At 41.5% G+C, this 19,204-nt stretch overlaps 3 protein-coding genes across 3 annotated transcripts in view; 1 reads left to right on the top strand and 2 right to left on the bottom strand.

Annotated features, from left to right (window-relative positions):
- The window catches only part of ACAD11 (acyl-CoA dehydrogenase family member 11), a 31,870-nt gene extending 15,233 nt beyond the window's left edge, over positions 1-16,637 (top strand). The window contains exons 14-20 of the mRNA XM_086467545.1: positions 10,301-10,367; positions 11,853-11,938; positions 12,137-12,208; positions 13,071-13,225; positions 15,130-15,246; positions 15,694-15,803; positions 16,275-16,637. Of these exons, the coding sequence (XP_086323671.1) occupies positions 10,301-10,367; positions 11,853-11,938; positions 12,137-12,208; positions 13,071-13,225; positions 15,130-15,246; positions 15,694-15,803; positions 16,275-16,389 (722 nt within the window). The 3' untranslated portion in view covers positions 16,390-16,637. The remainder of the gene's footprint in view (positions 1-10,300; positions 10,368-11,852; positions 11,939-12,136; positions 12,209-13,070; positions 13,226-15,129; positions 15,247-15,693; positions 15,804-16,274) is intronic.
- On the bottom strand, positions 374-1,441 carry ACKR4 (atypical chemokine receptor 4). The gene has a single exon (XM_009950575.2). The coding sequence runs from the start codon at positions 1,433-1,435 to the stop codon at positions 374-376; it is 1,062 nt and encodes a 353-aa protein (XP_009948877.1). The 5' UTR covers positions 1,436-1,441.
- A 1,293-nt stretch (positions 16,638-17,930) lies between the features above and the next one.
- The window catches only part of DNAJC13 (DnaJ heat shock protein family (Hsp40) member C13), a 50,542-nt gene continuing 49,268 nt past the window's right edge, over positions 17,931-19,204 (bottom strand). Inside the window, exon 56 of the mRNA XM_086468720.1 lies at positions 17,931-18,780. Within this exon, the coding sequence (XP_086324846.1) occupies positions 18,683-18,780 (98 nt within the window). The 3' untranslated portion in view covers positions 17,931-18,682. The remainder of the gene's footprint in view (positions 18,781-19,204) is intronic.

The raw sequence follows: 19,204 nt of genomic DNA, 5'->3' as shown, positions 1-19,204 counted from the left end.
GTTTAGACACGTACAGATTGTTCCTTACACAGCTATTTAATTGCCTAGTACTGTGACACTTTTAAATCTTGAGGGTTTTTTCTGTGTTTGGATTTTGTTGTGGGGTTTTTTTTGTTGTTATTTTGTTGCTGGTTTTTTGGTAAATATCTCTAGTTGTTTCTAGGAGTTTCAGTATTTATTTCTTGTCTGATGCTTAATTTTGATCAACATATTCCACTTTGAACTGCACTGTAGTGTCTTGGCTAGTCTGCAGGTTCAGAAATTCATCTGAAAGTTGACATTCAGAGAAACAGCTGCTGAAACAATACCCCCAGAATTAGTAAATAATTCCCATGGTTATATAAGATACTGAAAGTAATGGACAATTTATAGTCTATATAGTGAAACTAGTTGTTTCTTCGGTATGGTCTTCATAATTCATAGAAATTTCTTCAGGTCTTCCATTCTGTTGTTGTCTTCTCCAGTATCCATAATTTTTTGCAATTTTCGTAATATGCGTTTTAAAAGAGGTACCCAGAAAGGCATAGAGAAGAGGGTTCAGGCAGGTGTGAAACAGAGCTATGCTCTTGGTGACCTGGAGTGCAACGTCTATGGTTTTACTGGCGTCGCAGTCAGTAATCAGCATGTAGATGATATCTATGGCTCGCCAGAACTTAACGATGTTGTAAGGTAGCTGGGTAATAATGAAAGTAGCCACTACTGCCAGCAGAACCATGAAAGGTCTAGATTTTTTAACATTTGCCGATCTAAAGATTGCTCGAGCAGTAGCTGAATAGCAGATCAGCATTACTAGGAAAGGAAGCAGAAATTCCAGGATAATTTCCAGGATTTGAATGGTTGCTTTTAAGAGTGTTTCCATGTTTGTTGGAAATACAGAAAGGCATTCATTCCTGTCATTGTGTTTCTTGACTTGATTAAATATCAGTTCAGGGATACTGAGGAAAATGGCAGCCAGCCAAACACAGATGCAGGTAACACTGCAGTGTTTACCAATTCTTCTATGACCCCGGGATTCAGAAGTGGCCTTGTATCTATCCACACTAATACAGGCCAGGAACAGCATGCTAGAGCTGAAATTCGTGGTGTACAGAGAAGAAGTGAGCTTGCACATTGAGTTTCCAAGTTCCCATCCCTGCACTGCATTTGCAGCCCAAAAAGGGAGTGTAAAGAGCAAGAACAAATCGGCAATGGCTAGATGCATGATGTACACATCTGTCTTAGTCTTTGATTTCTTGCAATAGGCATAAATTGCAACCACTAATGAATTTCCAGCGACTCCAACAGTGAAAGCCAATGTGTAGAACACGGGGAGGAATAATTTACTGAACTTTCTCACATCACTTTTTTCACAGAGAAGCTCATATGTATTATAATCTATAACAGAGTTGAGATCATCCTCCTCGTTCTCAATCCAGTAATCAGTTGAGTTATTCATATCCCAGCCAATGGCAAACCTGCAAGACACACACACACAAAAAAAAAAAAAAGGGAGGACAAGGGAACACCAAAGAAATAACACTGAGTTTAAGTTTTAAAATTTCTGTTGAAACCTAAAACCCTTGCTCAGGGTTGCTTATACATCTCAAATTTAAAGAAGTTGGATATCAAGAATACATTCATGAATAATCAAAGTAGAGCTACACAGTGATGGAGGCAGAACAGATCGTCTCAAATTCTCACATGAAATGGGGTGACTGGCAACATTCATGTGTGCAATGCAAAGTAAAATGAATTCAATTGAAATGCTTTCATTAACCTTAGCGTTTGAGATTGCAAGATGCTTGGAGTGCACCTCGCTGGTTTCCACATTTCAGTTGAGGAGCCATCAGTGCTTAAACCACTCTGACTCACTGATGTTTGACAGTATTCCACTGCAAAATAAATTTGTCTGTACCTTTACAGGGTTGAAATGACACCTTCCTCTCTGCAGCCTCTGCAAAGCCAAGGGCTACCAGCTGAAGGCTGTACATGCTATTACAATCGCGTGGAGAAGGAATACTAGCAGATTAAAGCTGAGAGGCAAGCAGTAGCGTTCTGTGCCTACTATCATAAATTTTCGCAGATTTGAGAAATGGGTATAATATAGGGAAAGTGCGCTTGTTTGTTCCTCAGGCACACATACACATGCCCATTAATTACATAAAGCACAGCAGTAGAGTCGGTTGCTGAACAGCAGCAGAACAAGCTTAGTTTAGTCTCCATCCTACACAGCAAGCAGAAGATTTCTTACAGAATCAAATTGCTGTGGGTACACTGCATCTTACAACTGGAGACTTCTGAGGATGTCATGAGAGAAAGGAATCTTACCACATATTAAACTGACCACAAGTACCCAAACAGTTCAGAAGCTCTGCTGGTTTTTTCCAAGTACGATCTCATGACAGATTTACTCTGTAAATACTAAGTCTGTATTCTCACTGCCAGCTTAGGGTTGGAGTTTGTGTTTGTATCTTCAGATTGTGTCTTAAGCGAGTCAGGTCCTACAGTATTTTCTTCTTTTTCTGTAATTGAGTTCATTGAATAATTTGCTGAAATTCTTTCTATTGTAAACTACAGTCCTGCAGTGCCCTGTTTTCTTGAAATAAATGGGATTAAGATTTCTTAACAGCAGTAGCAAAAAGTAGCTGAGAATGAAAAACATCCCCCTTTCTCATCATCTGCAGCATTTCAGAATTTGAGGCTAGTGTTACTGAAAGCAGAGTCTTAACTGATATTCTTCCCCAGAGCTACAACTTGGCTTTTTTCAGGCTGGAAAAACCTCCAAATAGCATTTCTGGTTTTTAGACAAGGGTTTAAATTAAGGGTTGCCAAACCTGTATTATAAAAGGTATCTCTTAAAAAAAAAAAAATTTAATGTATTCTGTCTACCAGGAAAAATAAGTGACTGATTGATCTCATATTCAGGGATGCAGACCGATTGAACAGAGACATATGAATAATTTCTATTTCTGATGTGGTTTTTTTTTTCATTTTTCCAGTTAATTTGCTATCTAATTTTTTATAAAGTGTGTTAGTTAGAAATTCACTATTTGGTTTGGCTTCATCCTTAATGATCTTGTTGGGTTATTTTGTTAACATTTCAAAACATTTCCCATTAAACTTTAAACAGTGATTACTCTTATTTTAAGCCTTGTAATCGGTCATTTACTGTTGCCTAAATGAGGTGTGCAGAATGGAAAAATACGGTAGTACTGTTTATTACTTTGGCAAGGGATGTCTGTTCTGTGTCTAACAAGCTGTGTTGGCAGGATTTTTCAGCAGGAGTAATCTTTTTGCAGCTTGATGGTAGTTGAAGGAGAGATTCAGACAGCAGCAGTAAATGTATTTCTCTCTTTAGTGGAAGAGAAACTGTTGCGGGGAGGGTTTAAGCCAAAATTAGAAGAAAATTAAAAGTTAATGAAAAGATTTTGTTGTGGTCTAAAACACCACAGAACCCATCTGAGAATGCTTAATCAAATTGGATCACTGGCAAATTTGCTTGAAAGCAAAACAATAAACATTTCAGTGCAAACTTCAAGAAGTTTGCATATCACAACGTGGTTTGCCTCTGACAAGGAGTATGCTCCATTGTCTGGTACGCTTTTGGCTGACCTGAGTTCTTGACAGAAACAAAGTTATCTAAAATGCAACTGTTGGTATTTCTCCCTTAGCCAAAACATAATTGTGTTTTTAACATACCTATTCAGATTTGTCATTCCTGTTGTTTCTCAGGCAGACGTATACATGCCCATTACATAAAGCAGAGCAGTCCCACGGGAGTCAGGTGCTGAACAGTGGTGGAAGAGGCTTAGCTTAGTCTCCATCCCGCACAGCGAGCTGCCTTATGCCCATGTGGAATTTCTTACAGAACCAAATTGCTGTGGGCACGCTGCATCTCGCAGCTGGAGACTTCTTAGTATGATACGCGCAGGAAGGAATCTTGTCACGGACAAAACTGCCCACAAGTACCCACACAGTTCAGAACCTCAGCTGTTTTTTCAAGTACTGTTTTCTAGGAGGTATATTAATAGATGCGTTAACAGACAGCTTTGCATGTTTTCTTGCAGACTTACTCCAGCCTTCTATTTAGATACAAATTGTGTGTTTAAACTTGACATGGGATTGTACGAATACATGTTGAATGAAGTTAATAACCCTAATTTAAACAGACAGATTTTTTTCTTTAAAGAACTAAGCAGTATTCTGTTCTAGTGAACAGATTTAATTTTAAGACTGGAAATGAGCGTGTGCCTTAGTGAAATTATGTCTCTCTGCAAAGCCAACTTAACTACAAGTAAATCCTAGCTCTTCTCTATGTAAACAAGATAAGTATATCACATTTAATATACAGAGCAGTAAATATTAAAACAAAACTAACCTTTTGTCAGCAGGCTAGTAGCAGGTACGGCAATAGAGATATGTGTGCTTCAGTGAAATGATCTGAATTGGGCTGACACATTGCATTTTGTCTTCAAGCACCACACCCTCATCTGGAAGTCAGTTGCACTTTCATTTTGACTTGCCAGTTTAAAAAAAAAAAAGAATCCTGCTTTCCTGGAAACTCTTCTCATGTTGAACACGTACATTTCCTACATTCCTCCCTGTTCCAACCAGAATGTGAGTGTTCTTTGGAAGGTCGAGACTTTCTAACTGTTTCACTGTGTTGTTGGTTGTTTTATTCCTGAAAGTCCAAATAGTTTTTTACATTATCAACTGGCTTTTATCAAACTACACATTTAAAAGGTGAAAGGAGAGAAAGAGGGGGAGGTCTGTCTGGGGCAGTGACCTGTAGGGACTCAGTATATTCTTTCCTCAGGGCACTACTGTGCTTCTGATGGCTGCCTATATAAGGTTTTAAGGGATCCTTATATCCTCTTTTTAAGTAACTATTTGGGGATACAATAGAAAGATGAGTTTTCTTTTTGTGAGATGGGGGAGGTTGCTCTTTCACTATGTGATATTGAACAAAACCAGGAAGGTGATAGGGAAAAGATGTGAAAGCAAGTGGTAAATTGTCGACCAGAGTATAAGCAGATAGTCCTGGATCCTGTGGGAGAGTTCTCGGGGACTTGAATGTTACCAGTCAGACTCATAACCAGGTTAGTGTTCGATAATAATTCTACAGAAACTGCAAGCCAGGTAGATACTGCAGAAGAAAAATAGAAAGATGCTATTCTATCCATGAAGTTTCATCTACTTGCAGTATGCTGTCTGCATCATAAAGAGTCAAGACTTTTACAGGAAAGGAAAGATGAAGTTCTGCAGTTTACATGCAGTCATTAGCATTTCTGCGGTGAGGTTTGGGCTTACCTGTGCTAAGAATTCCTAAAATGACTGGATCTTCCTTAAATTTCCACAATATCTACAGCTTCAAATTGGTCTCTTGTGCAAGAGTACCTTGTGCAGAGTGTCAGGAGCCATCTACGATCTTCCAGAGCTTTTATTTTGTTTGAATTATCCTGTGTCCTGTCACAGTCTAATGAGTTTCAGTAAATACAATATTGATGCCAAACCACAGAGAGAGGTTTTGAACAGACTAGAGTTTAGGTTTTGCTTTTTGACACACTCTCTAAATTTACGCACTTGCCGCGGCTGGATTAGCCGTCTGTCTGTGCTTCAACTATTTTGGAATATGTGGAAGGAAAGGTTCTTCAAAATAGGCAGCTAAGAATGTTACAGGCAGATGTTTTCCACATACTTGTAGCTTCATGTGCATTCACAACAAGAAAGAAAAATGAGTTGGAAGAGGAATTGGCATCTAGAGAAAAGTGCTGCAGTATTTGTGCATGTTTCTGCAATGTTTTCATCTTGAGTTATCACAGTACTTCACTGGTGTTCTTCACAGTGGCAGATAAGGCATTTGGGTTGCTTCCAGCACGCTTGCTTCTCGCAAGTTGTGTCATTCTTAGAGGCCTAAGCTCTGTCTCTTTAGTGAATGTATAAGTGAATCTCTCAGTTCCGAGTAGGCTTTGTGTCAGTATGGTCCCCAACAAGATGGCATAACCAGGCTAGAACTGAGAAAGCTCCCAGGAAGATACCTCTGTGTGTTGCCTGCAGAAAAGATGGTTGTGTTAGCAGTGCCGAAGAGGTCCCGTGGGCAGGCCGTAGGAAGGCAGTTCAGGTAAATCCTGTGCTGTTTATTACAGTGCTTCAGCTCCTCTTAACTTTGCAGGGAGGACAGAACCTTCCAGTCACGGTACAGAAATAATACTGTTGTGTCATACTACATTTCAGTATGGCCCTATAGACTTAAAAATAACAAAAGTTGTTTAGTAAGAGTGAATGCAAAATGACGGTGGATCCTGTTTCACTAAGAAGTGCTTGTGGCTCTCTAAAAGTGGGATGAAGGTGAGGAAAAAACCCATTCCTAAACTCAGCAGCTGCTCTCACTGGCACCGTCTGAGACTGTGAGCTCTAGCTGGGAACGCCTAGCAGCCACATTCGGTGGCAGGACTCTGTAGCCCTAGCTGATTAGCTGCAAATCCCCAGCATTGTCTCTGTCTTTACTGGTTGTAGCCAGTTTGCTTGCAGCTACATTATGATCTTTACCATATGCAAACCAGATGCCTAGCAGTCTTATCTGGAGAAGATGAGATAAAACTATGGGATACATTTTGCTAGCAGATAGAAATTACTGCAGGCACTTGGAGGATCCCCTTTTCTCCATTAGAAGATCCCCATGTTAGAACAATCAATACCGTGCTGCCATCTGCCCTACTCACACCAGTTTCTTCTTGTAGGAGAGTCTGGCATGTGTGTTTATCAGTGTCTTTCTAGGAAGCTGCCCGAGTCCCTGATGTCACCACAGACATCTTTAGCAGAGAGAGGTAACCCCCTGGACTCACCAGTGCAGCAGTCAACATGGCAAGAGTCATAGGTACTCTGGGCATTCAAGTAGTAGATTGTCGTGCCTTAGTCATCTTGGCCAAAAATTTGAGGGCTGGACACTGAAAAATACATAACGAGATTGCAAGAGTTAAGTGCTGTTGTCTTCAGAAACCAGGTTATATGTCAGCTTTGACTAAAGGTTGTACTGTCCATGTCTCTGCCACATTTACTACTCTGGGCCAGAAAGAACCTTTATAAGTTGGTTGTGTGAAGATCAGTAATCTTAAGCAAAGACAGTGAAGGTTAGGCTTCTAATATGGTTGTGGTCAGCCCTCTAAGCACGTTTTAAAATATCATTGTCTTTGCCTATGTGAGTCCCATGAAGAGTTAAAAAATATAATACATTAGTTAAACTTACGATGTTTCCCAATGTAGCAGCATTGTGATTTCAAAGTTTTGGACAGGTTGTGCAGACATATATATGAAAATGCTTATTAAAAACCGTATCAATATGGTAATGTGCTTGGAACTGACCTTCTAAAATCTCTAGTATTTTTGTTTGTTCAATTGTGAGTTTCTTGCAAAACTACTTCTAACTCCTGCCAAAATGACTGTCTTCTCTGACTCTTCCCCCCATCTTCCTGCAGCTTTTTTTGAATTCTGTAAGTAATATCAAATTCCATTTACAAATGAGAGATTTATTCCATCCAGGCAGTCTACATTTCTTCCAAAGCACTGGAGCCTTTTGGAGTCTTGCATTAGATCAGAACTTCTTTCTGGCATTTATGGGTCAGAGTTGCCTAAAACATGTTTTCAGGTTTTCAGGACCTCAGACTCTAAGGAGTGGAAAGGCCAGGAAACTGCCTTCCTTTGCTGTGTTCACATGGGAAAAAGTACATATGAAATTAAAGTATTCATTCGTCTTCCAGAAACTTGTACTAATGATTTAGGGCTTCTAACCAGATGTCTAGCTATCAGTGAACTCCTCACTAAGTTCAACATGAAAGCTTCTTCTGATTTTTTTTTTCATGGTGAAATTTGCCTTTTTTTGAAGCAGGGATGTGACTTCTATGTTTACAAAACAGTTTTTGAAGATATTCCAGAAAATCAAAATACCTTTTGTTGTAAACCTCACTTCAAGAGAAATGTGGTTTAGAAAATACCACTGGGGCAATTCTTTACCTTCTGTGGAAAAGATGAAGAGTCAAATACCCCATATGAGTATAGCATTTCTCTTTGCAGGGTAGTACATTGCAAAGCGTATGTTGTGTTATTTGGGGTTGGTCACCCCAAATGAGCCAACTGTTTGAGATCTACCTTTTTTTTTTTTTTCCCAAGCTGATTTATTCCTCCTACCCCAGCTTTTCACTTAGATATTAGCATTGTACAGCTCATGGGCCACAAATATAACCCCACTTCGCAAACAAAGGATGAATAGCGTATTGCAAAAGAGGAAAGTAAACAGCCAGCAGTCTGGCCCTCAAAACAGGCAGTGTTTATCAGAACAAAATAAATCTCTCTCCCACTTCCTGGCCGTCATAGTGGCTGTTCGTGAGAGGAAGTAGCTGAGCTCAAAGCCAGGTGGTTGTATTGTCTAGACCAGAGAGAGGCTCCGAAACCTTGTGATAAGACAGCTGCCAGAGACGTTAAAAAGTCATCTGTGTTTCTGACCTCAAAACAAACTGAGTTGGTGCAGATCATACATTGAATTAAATCTCTGTGAAGCTTGTCATCTGCATTGAGATAGCAATAAAAAATTTACTGATTGGTGTATATGTCAGGTATAATCCCATCCCCTTTTCCCTTTGTTGTCTGTGTGAGATTGAAAGGAAGAAGAGCATACTTTGGTGCTAAGAAACCTTTAAAGATAAAGATAGTGAGGAATAAGGCTCTTGGAAATAAGATATAATTTTTATTAATGGTAGAACCCTCTTTAGGACTTGTACATTAAAATGTACTGTGCTATCAATGGTTTGAAATGGGAGCAGATTATCTTGAGGTAACGACTTCTACTCAGATCTTTCTTTGAAGTGCAAACTAAAATCATTTGCATAAAAGGGGAAAAGGCTTAATTCCACAGAAGAAGTATCGAAATCATTGTGGTAACCCTTTGAATAGCCTTATTTGCCTAATTTGGTTATTATGTGGTCAGCATTTCATTCCCACAGAGATCTTCCAGTTTTCATAGTTTTAAGATGTTTTACTTTTGAAATGGTCTCTCATAAAGGGTAACGAGGCTGATACATGGTTGAGGGAGGCCCTTCTGCTGAACTGGACAACGGTTTATGTCTAAGGAAGAGGAGTAGAGAAAACGTTCCCGTTGAACCAGTCCATGGTTTATGTCTAAGAATACAGAGAATAGGGAAACCCTCCCATTGTGTCACGAGGTTCAGAGTGGACCCCCTTGCTCTCTAAACTCTTTCTCAGAGAGGAGCCTGAGTGCAGCTACATCCACCCTTAGTCCCAGACCTGGTCGATGGTTTATGTCTAAAGGTGTATGTGGTGTTGATATATAAAGGGTATAACTTCCAGACTCCCTTTTTTTCTTATGAATCTTGCCCCAGAGCCCTCAAAGGATTTTCACTGGGACACTTTCACAAACCCCGTACTAGAGCCAACGTTTGCCTGTCAGAGCCCTCTCAGGGACTTTCACTGAAACAGTTTCGCAAAGTTGCAAATACAGGTAATTTATTAAGGTGACAGATGTAGCAAGTTCAGAATTGCCGTTGATAAATGCACTGTGTCTCACAAATATAAATGTCATCCCAAGATATTAGTGTATATCTCTATTGACTACTGCTAACCATGTAGACACTATAACAAGTAAGAACTAGAATAAGCAAACATAGATTAATTCAAGCATAGATTATGTAAGCACTACAATAGGCAAGATAATGAAGTATTGCAATTCTCACCAAGAAGGTGTCCCTGTTTGGGGAGGACAGAGGGCCAGTCTGGTCCACCCATCCCATAGTTCAAGTTATTGCCCTCCCCGAGCAGGGACACCTTCTTGGCGAGAATCCCAATACTTAAGTATCTTGCTTACTGCAGTGCTTACTTAGTCTGTGTTTGCTAATTGTAGTGCTCGTTACCCTTTTACTTGACAAATGGCAGCAGCTCACCTTGAGGTGTGCTTTTGTATCACGCTTATTTGCTTAGCTGAAACAGAGAGAGAAGTAGTTGGATTCCCTTTCAAGTACCTTCTTGTTCTCTTCTCATAGAAATAGAAGATGGAGCTGGATCCTGGAGGGTTTGAATGTTTGGCTTTTCCTTGTTCCCCTCCCCACAAGTCTGCTCCCTTTCGCGTGTTAAGCAATAAGGTGTATTTTGTTTCAGTCTGATTGCTCAGAGTGTAAACACAGAAGTAGATCGCCTGCTTTTGCTCCTGTATCACGAAAGGAAGGCAGTAAGATTTATTTATATGAAACTTAATTTGATTCTACATTGAGATTTTTATATTGAAATCTCTTTTTGTGTTTTTGACCTTTTTAAGGTGCTGGGAACCCAAATTGCAAAGTTGCGATTGTAATGGGCAAAACCAAAAACTCCTCAGCATCCAGGTAAGGATCCCTAGGAGATATTCAGAGTTACCTAAAACCTGTTTCCTGGAGGAGTCACTGCTTGCAAAAATTTTAAGTGAAATACCATTAATTGCCTTGATCAGTTGGATGTGCTCATGAATTACAGGGGAGTTTTAAACCTGTGCATGTGTCTGTTGCTGACCAAGCTCCAGTTTTGCTGTCAGCTGCAGATGACTGAAGCCTCCCAGCCTTTTCACTGTTACCAGCTTGCATCGGCATGCTTCCCCCCTCCCTTGCACTAGCTCTGTGTTTGTGCAGCCGTATGATGAATTGGGTCAGGACATTTTGGGGGGTTCACTAACTTTATCTTGGTCACATTAGTTTTAGTTTGCAACAGTTGTTCACTACCTCTGACTTATGATTTATTTCATAAGTATAGTATATAAAACAATTAACAAGAAGAAGAATTGCTTGCTTAAATGATGATAATAAAACCAGAACTTTTTGGAGCTACCCTGAACAGAATGAGTGCAAGTGGCACATTAGAGACCTGAAGTTTTTCACAAAGGTCTCTGTAGGTATAGAAAGTTAAGTTTGAAACATGGGATATTTGTTAGGTGAAATTGTGTGAGCAGAGAGCATTGCACATCTTTACTCAGACCTACTCCTTCCAGTCCTATCTGTGTAAATATAATACTTCCCTCTTCTTTAAAATAAATATGTGGTTCAACTCTTACTACCAAACTAAAATCGCCTTTTGCAAAAACTTATGCAAGTGATGAATAAAATGCTTCATGACTGGTTCCATTAAAATCACACAGCTTATAATGCAAAAGAATTGGAACATTTATATCTCTAAGTTGGATTTTAGCCCAAATTCCACTGACTGTCTTAAGTTTTTAGGTCTGGCTAGGTCCCATTGAGAAGTAGACAGTAACTTGCTTACAGCATGCAGGATGGCTTGTCCAGGGGCTCTACAGACAGTGACATCTGTTGAGCTCTTGCAAGCTGAACAGAAGTTCATGGAGGGGATTATATGATACTGCACTTGCTAGAACTGGAGACTGAGTTCAGGGACCTGGGATGTCACCAGCAGTTCTGTGTGACTAATAACTGACCTTAAATATTCTGAAGGAATTTAAACCTGGGGATTCTTTTCCTGAACTATAGGCAAGCCAAGATGATGATGATGATGATAAACATGTTTTGAGAACGAAAAAGAAAGGCGGGGGTGGGGAATGGACTGGGTAATACAGAAGGACTTGCACAGAACTGCAGAAGTAGTAGGTTTTTGGTCATGGCGCATTAGATGCCAGCAGTACGTTTTTACTTGTTGACTGGTGGTTCAGGGAGTGTTGAAGCGTGCGTGCCACCCTGCGCGTGGGCAGGATGGCTGCCGGCGGTGTTGGTGAATCTCAACATTGGCTTTATGTGAGTGCTAAATTGATGACAGAAAATCAAACAAGTGGCGGGAGGGGACAGATGGGAGGCTCAAAGTTAATCGTAACATTTTGTCTTGCTCAGGTACAAGCAGCACAGTATGATTATCGTTCCCATGGACACTCCAGGGCTGAAACTGATAAGACCCCTCTCAGTGTTTGGCTACCTGGGTAGGTGATAATATTTATCAGCTGTATGTGTATTAATTTGTTAGCTGTCTCAGAAGCTGCAGTAATACTAATGAATATTATATATGTAATAAATCAGTAAAATGCATATAAAGAAAAAAAAAGGGGTTAGGAAATGAAGGCCTGTACTTTTATCCTCCTCTGTTTTACCCTGCTGTTGTGTTTTCTCTCTCCCTGTAGATGAGATCCATGGAGGACATTTTGAGATACACTTTAAAGATGTGCGAGTACCTGTCTCCAATATAATACTGGGTGAGTTTCAGTGTTCGTTCATTTTTAATACATACAGCAGTGAACCGATTTTTATGAAACGGTGGTTTATTTTGTGAATCACCATAAGTTATTGTAAACAGCTGTGGTCAGTTGAGCCAGGGTCTCAAACGCATCTAAGAGGAAGCCCACTTGTCCTTTCACAGTCTGCCTGCTGCTTGAATGTAACTTGTTTAGAGCAGAAAGGTGACTGAAGGAAGCAGGGCAGCTGTAGCTGTCGTGCGAAAATCACTTCCTTGAGTAGAGCAAAGCAGAAACTGTCAGTGGCATTTTTTCCCCCAAACCAGTTCTCATAGGCTTTACAAACTTTTAAAAGGAGCGTTCTGCTGTAACCCATGGCCATCCAAGGCTGGGTGCCTGCAGACTTAGCAGAACTGAAAAGAAAAGGTATGAAGGAATGAGCAGACCAGCACTGTGATCTTCTGCAGGGAGAACTTTGCTCTACTTCTCTCACTTGCTATAGATCCTGATTTCTTCTATTTCCTCTGTTAGTTTTATTTCACTGAAACAGCTTTTTCTCTTGAGTAGCTCTAGGACCTGGAAGCCTCAAAAGTCTTCACCCAGATCTCAGATGTATTTTTCAATGTAAGATTAATAACATTTAAATTAAATCAGATAAATCAAACCCTCTCATAAACAATCTTAGTGCTTTAGAGCTGTAAGTGTTATTAACAGTTTCAATATAGCTCTAGTCAGAGTAAACAAGCCACAGTTCCGCAAAACAAACTTTTAAAAGAAGCTTGCTTCTAGCTCTGGTGTTACGAGGCCACTTCTGCTCAGAGCCATGGATCATTTCAGGAGGGAGTCAAGGAGTCTGCAAGTGCCTGTTTTTCTTTCCAACCAGGTGAGGGCAGGGGGTTTGAGATAGCTCAAGGTCGGCTTGGGCCAGGCCGCATTCATCACTGCATGAGGTCCCTTGGTGCAGCTGAAACCGCTCTACAGATAATGTGCCAGCGCGCAGCACAGAGAGAGGCTTTTGGGAAGAAACTGTATCACCATGTAAGCATGTTCCCTCTTTGTCTCAATTCACATGTTCTAGACATCACCCTTTGTTTTGCCCACACAGAATCTTGTGACTCTGATAACAGACACTGCAATACATGTGCCCTAACTTTGAATTCCTCTTCATAGTGCCTCAGGTGGCAAAGGAAAAAGTCGCATTGCGAGGCTCCCATTGTTCACTATAACCTACGGGACTTTTCTTCCCTTGCAATGAGTTGGATATCCTTTGCTGGATCTGAATACAGATTTTGTCACCAAAGCTTTTTTTTCTGCTTCCACTGATCAGTTTGGACGGGTGTTTTTTCAGGCTCACAGCTTATGTTTTTGTAGCTACAATCTGAATTCACCGGTTTTGTGTATCCAAGTTATCACCTAGACATCTCTGCTTATGATTACCAGAGCCACTCAAGGGTCTAAATTTGACTAAAAATTTTACTTCTCTGATCAATTTATTTGTACTTATGAAAGTACAGACCAAACCACGGCCATATTGGGGTTTTTGGTCTTATCTTGCTCTGGAATTGAAATACTGTTTCGTGAGAGCTCGCTCACTAGAATAATAAAAAGATGACAGTCTGCTTTTTATAGGACCCATCAGCAGTGCGTAGCTGGCCTATCACATTTCAAGAGTTCCTCAGCCTTATCCAGCAGATAGGATGACTTTTTGGAAAAAACAAGTAAAGGCAACGGAAAGAGGAAACTGAATTAGTGTCTGGCACAGGTTATAGAAAATTGTTTGGACAGATTCAGAGGGAATAATCTTACACATCCATTTTCCAGTCATGTCATTGCCAAACTTCCATTCATGACTACAACCTAGAATTAATGAGAGCTGGATGAGGCATGTTCTGTTTCTCGGCTGCTTGTTAAAATCAAACTGATGTTTGATGAAGCCACAGGCAAGACCTGGAGGCCAGCTGCGTGGCCAGTCTAGGTTCTTCACAGCTGTAGGACAGCTGAGGGAGAGGTGAGGCCACTGGCTGCCTTGGGTAACAGGCTGACTGTCACCACCGCCCACACAGCCCTTAGTTAAACCCCGGGAGCTGCTGCAGAAGAGTGTATCCGAACGCCCCCCGCGGGTTCACACCGCCTTTGCCGCCATGAGCTAAGCAGAGCCCCCGGACTTTGTGCTGAAGCCAGTGCTGCACATTTGCTCGTGCCTCCTTTGGCTGCCAAGGCTACAGCATCCTCGGTGCAGGCAGGAGCGTGTGCCCGAGGCTGGCTCAGGCTCCACACAGCTTTTGTGCTGACAAGCGTCACATAAACAGGGTTGGGTTTTTTTTTTTTAACTGTGGTATGTTTGCTGCAGAGGGGAGTTAGGCAAGAGGAGCCGGGAAGGGCTGCCATGACCTTAGCTTCATTTGGAGCAAGGGAGCTGCTAATTTATCATCCATGTGAAGACAGATGCAGCAGGCACCACCCTGTAGCTGTTCACCTGGGTGTGTACTCACAACCACCAGTAGTTTAGCACAACAGAACAAATTCCTCTGTCTTTCCACCCCCAGTTTTTGTATGCTGCAGCATGTTGCGCACAGAGAGGGTTGTGAGTCCTGGTAGCAGTAAAGGAAAGCAGAGAGTAAAAAGCAGGCTTTGAAGGGCTTCAGGAAAATGGCTAGCAAGCTGTGGGTCTGACCAGGAAATGGAAGCGTGCCAGAATCCAGAGTTCTTCCCCTTTTCCTCCTTCCTGACAGGAAAAGAACTGCACTATCTTTAGTATTTCTGTCAGTCAATTGTTTTCTTTTTTCCTCAGATTACAGGCATTGAACTAGCTTTAATTTGCACCAGAGTGTCTCTGAGTGACTGCACATGCTGAGGCATAGGGGCATCTTCCTTGGAGCGGGTTTACCCAGACATGCCCAGAGGCACTGACTGACTGCTGCTCATTGGCTTTGCTTTCACAGGAAGTTGTTGCCCACTGGATCGCTGAATGCCGCCTTAGCATAGAACAGGCGCGACTGCTTACGCTGAAAACAGCCAGCAAGATCGACACGTTGGGCAACAGAAAAGCAAGAAAAGAGGTAAGGTTTTTCTGGCAGCCTTAGGCGAGGACTCGGGGGACGCAATAGCTGTGCGTTCAACTGGTTGAAATACAAGCTAAAACATATTGCTAAACATTAGTCATCTAATTGTAGAGCATAACTTCATGTTGAAAATAGCCTTCAGATGTGCTTTTGATCGTCACAAGATTGGAAAGTGTTCTCAGTTAAAAACATTGAGATCAATCTGATAAAGCATTTAAAAATGGAAAGAATGTCAAGTATTGCTCACTTATGTCAACACGATGAGGTAGTTTTGGGTGACTGGAGGGTGTAACCTTACCGAGGGAACAGGAACCATGGAGCTCTCATCCAGTCCAAAGAGGAAGGAATGTACTGTGAGATACCAATCTTCAGTAGAGCTGTTGGATAAATATTTTCACTGGCTCATGAAACTTACTGATAATGTGAGTTCTCTTCTAACTACAGGTAGCCATGACCAAAGTGGTTGTCCCTCGAGCTGTGCTTAAAGTGATTGACTGTGCAATCCAAGTGTGTGGTGGAGCTGGAGTTTCCCAGGATTTTCCTTTGGCTTCTATGTGAGTAAAGGGAGACTTACCTGTAGATTCAAAGCATTCCTTTTAAGAGAGTTTTATAACACCAGGACAGGCTGCTTCACCCTCAGGTAACCTGAAAGAATGGTCTGTAAGCTATAAAACTTCAAACAATTGCTTTTACAGTTCAAGTCCAGTGCAATTGCATTGCCTTACACTTAAAAAAAAAACCCCAAAACTAGTTCTTATCAGCAGCATAGGGGATTTGTGTCTAAAGCTCAGTCTTATCCCTTATGGCTTCGGGGAGAAGGAAGGCTGCGGCATTTCCAGCCCACACATCTCAGCCCTGCCAGGAAGATTGGGCTGATGTATCTCCTGCACAAAAGCTCTTTACAGAGAGATTCTTCTTACAAGGATGGCTGCAGCAAAAATAGTGCTGAGACCTGCCGCTGCCAGCCTGGCTTGCTGCTGTGGCGGGACTCGAACCCTACCCCTAATGCAGCTCTTCCAACACAGGTTTGCTTATATGCGGACCCTGCGCCTGGCAGATGGGCCTGACGAAGTTCATCTCTCAACCATTGCACAGTGGGAACTGCTTGATCAGTCAAAGCAGCTGACTGCAAAAATGTAACATCAGCATAAAGCCATCTCAAACGGAGGGAAGACTTGGGAAAGATTTTGTTCAGTACAATAAGGTAAAATCAGATGGATACAAAGCCTTGATTCTAGCTTAAGGCAATACATATTCTCTCACTCTACTTGTAACAATTACAGTTAATAATCAGAGGCTTGCTTTTAAAAATTTGCATAATTCCATGTAAATACCAGAATTCATCTGGGTTCTTTATAACACTCAATAAAATCCGGTTTCTAACAGGTCTTTATTTCTAACAGTGCTTTATTTGTTCTGAGCCAAAGCACTCTATCCTTTTATTGTAGGCAAAGCAGTTCTGACTAAGTAGTTTCACCCAATTTAGTTCATGGCAAGCTAGGATAAGCTTTTAATTTTTAATTAAATGACAATTAAACACTTCGGGTAATGCCTTTCTTCTCCCTTTCCAAAGCTCAGCTGCAGTCCAACCTCTCTCCTCCCCGGCTCCTGCTCTCAGCTGCCCTCCTTTTCCCTAAGGATTTCATGCTGTTCCTTATAGATGCCCCTTTGGTCTTCCCTTGCATCTTTCCTTCTGCATCTCTTTTTCTGCATCCTCACAAGCCTCCGCCTGTCTCATGGCACCAGCTGCTCCCACCCTTTCTTAAATATGTCTGAGCACAGGTGGTACCTTCCCTCTGAGGAGGTGAGGGTTTGGCTGCAACCAGCAGTGACTGGCACAGGGCACATCATGGGCTCCTCTGCTACCAAACCAGGCTCTGCAATTGATGCCCACTACATCCTTGCGAAGTTCTCGGAGGTCAGAGCTCCTCAGCTCTAATTCTGTAACAACCCTCTTTGATGTTGGTTACTTACAAGAGAACGTGTTCGTACAGCAGCAGGCACATCGCAGCATACTGCACCGCCAGCAGCTCTACTGCTGTAACGTTAGGACAATCACTTTTCAGCCTATACAGGGTTGATCAACAATTAGCTTAAGGCTACAAGTGTTCACATTCTGCATGAACCACCACAGTGTTGGAGCTCAGAGAGAACAGGGCCTGTTTGGCTCAGTCCTCAGGATGAGACCGGAGCCAGTTCTGTCCCTAAGCCTATGGCCAACATTCCCCTGAGGGGTGTTCCAGCTAAAGCTGCTGAAGTCAGTCTGAGTGCTACAGTTCCAGAGTACCTAGAACTGGAAGCCTTCCACAAAGAAGTTTCTTACCTCCTATCAATTCATTATACTACTGAAAGCCAAGATCATAATCCCTTTTGAGAAAGCAGTAATTACTGTTTATATTTCCATCCATCTCAAGTTTCCTCTTGCTTCCTGCCAAGAATGTTTCCTAGGAAGTTGAGAACATGAGCAAGCCAGTGGCTGAAGTGCATTTCACATACAAAAGAGCCTGCACTGTACCAGCACCTGGGCTTTGGGGGTTCTGCTCCAGGCTGTCAAAACTGGACAGTGTTTTTCCAAGCAAGACCATGCAGGCTCCCTCTTAGCCACACTCAAATTAAGGTCTGTGACCACCCTTGTTTCCCACACCTTCAAAGAACAGCTACATAAGAACACCACTTTTATCTCATTAACAAGGCTCTTAATTCCCTTTATTTTAAAATTTTATGTACATATGAATGATCTGTATAATGTACACTCAATATAGAAAGTTTTTATATACTGGATAATGTATAGAACATTTCACAATTACACTAATTTCTTACATAACATGTCAACTTTAAGGGTTTTTTTGCTGAAGCTTTGTCAATTTGGTCAAGCCAGTTATACATACAAATGTCTAATGCTGTTTGATCTCAGGAAGAAAATAATGTTAATGATTAAGGACATCAGTGAACTGGTGCAGGGAGAAACCCTTTGCAAGTCTTGTTCAATGGGAGTGATCACATCAGACTGGGAAAAGGAGGGATGCCCTTTCAGTGGGGAATCGGTGAGGTCAGAGTGATTTTTTAGGCCAATTCCTCTAGACTGTAGCTCAACTCCAGTCACACTAATTCATAAAATATAAAAACTAGGAAAGTTTGATTCACAGTCTTGTAAACAAATATAAAGGAACAAAATGTGCTTACATACAACAAGAAAAAATTCTTGTGTACCCATTTCAGCTGATCCACAGAGTGCTTTCTTGTGTTACAGTGTGACAGTTAGAATCACTGACTTTTTTCCTAATAAAAAAACCCAAGCAGTCATAGAAAAAGGAATAACACTGTCATTAAACACTTGGAAAGGCAGTAAGTTCATTTCAATGAGTTGGAGGAAAGTGCTGTTCCTCGTCACTGGCCAGTCTGCCTTTGTGTCTTTCACAAGGATGTCCAGTCCTTAACTGACATCTCCCACTTCGTTGTCTACCGGAGGTGGTACTTTGGGCATTACAGATGATGTCGTCCCTGCAGTAAGGTAACCAGCAACTCCAGGGCCTTTGGGGGAAAAAAACAGAATATTGATGCTTCGTTTTGATTCAAAAGAGCAATTGAACAGCTTTATTCCCTCTGGTACCACTCAAATACACCATCTAAGTCAACCAGACACCTTAAACAAGAACTTTTAAGAGGTTTTGTTTAGTTTCTCTGGAATCTAGGAACTAAGGCATCTTAGTCCACCGCATAGCTTGTGGAGGCCATTCTCAGACTTGCTCAACATTGTTTATTCTGATGTGCCGAACAAGTTTCAAAAGAACCCCGACCACTAGCAGTGTCTGGAAGCGGCAATAAAGCAGGGGTGGCCTTGCCTTGCTAAGGAAGGGACCTGCTGCAGAAGTGACATTGCTCAGGCACGCAGGTACTGCTGGGCTCCACATTGATGCTTTCAGTGTTGCAAAGGTTTTCCCAGCTGCATATTTAA

The sequence above is a fragment of the Leptosomus discolor genome, chromosome 7, assembly GCF_034619465.1.
Source record: "Leptosomus discolor isolate bLepDis1 chromosome 7, bLepDis1.hap2, whole genome shotgun sequence".
Lineage (NCBI taxonomy): Eukaryota > Metazoa > Chordata > Aves > Leptosomiformes > Leptosomidae > Leptosomus > Leptosomus discolor.
The sequence above is the reverse complement of the archived record's forward strand: the minus strand, read 5'-3'. Positions and strand labels throughout refer to the sequence as shown.

Bases quoted from the DNA above. Each gene is read 5' to 3' on its own strand.
- ACKR4 (XM_009950575.2), bottom strand. From the start codon at position 1,435: ATGAATAACTCAACTGATTACTGGATTGAGAACGAGGAGGATGATCTC.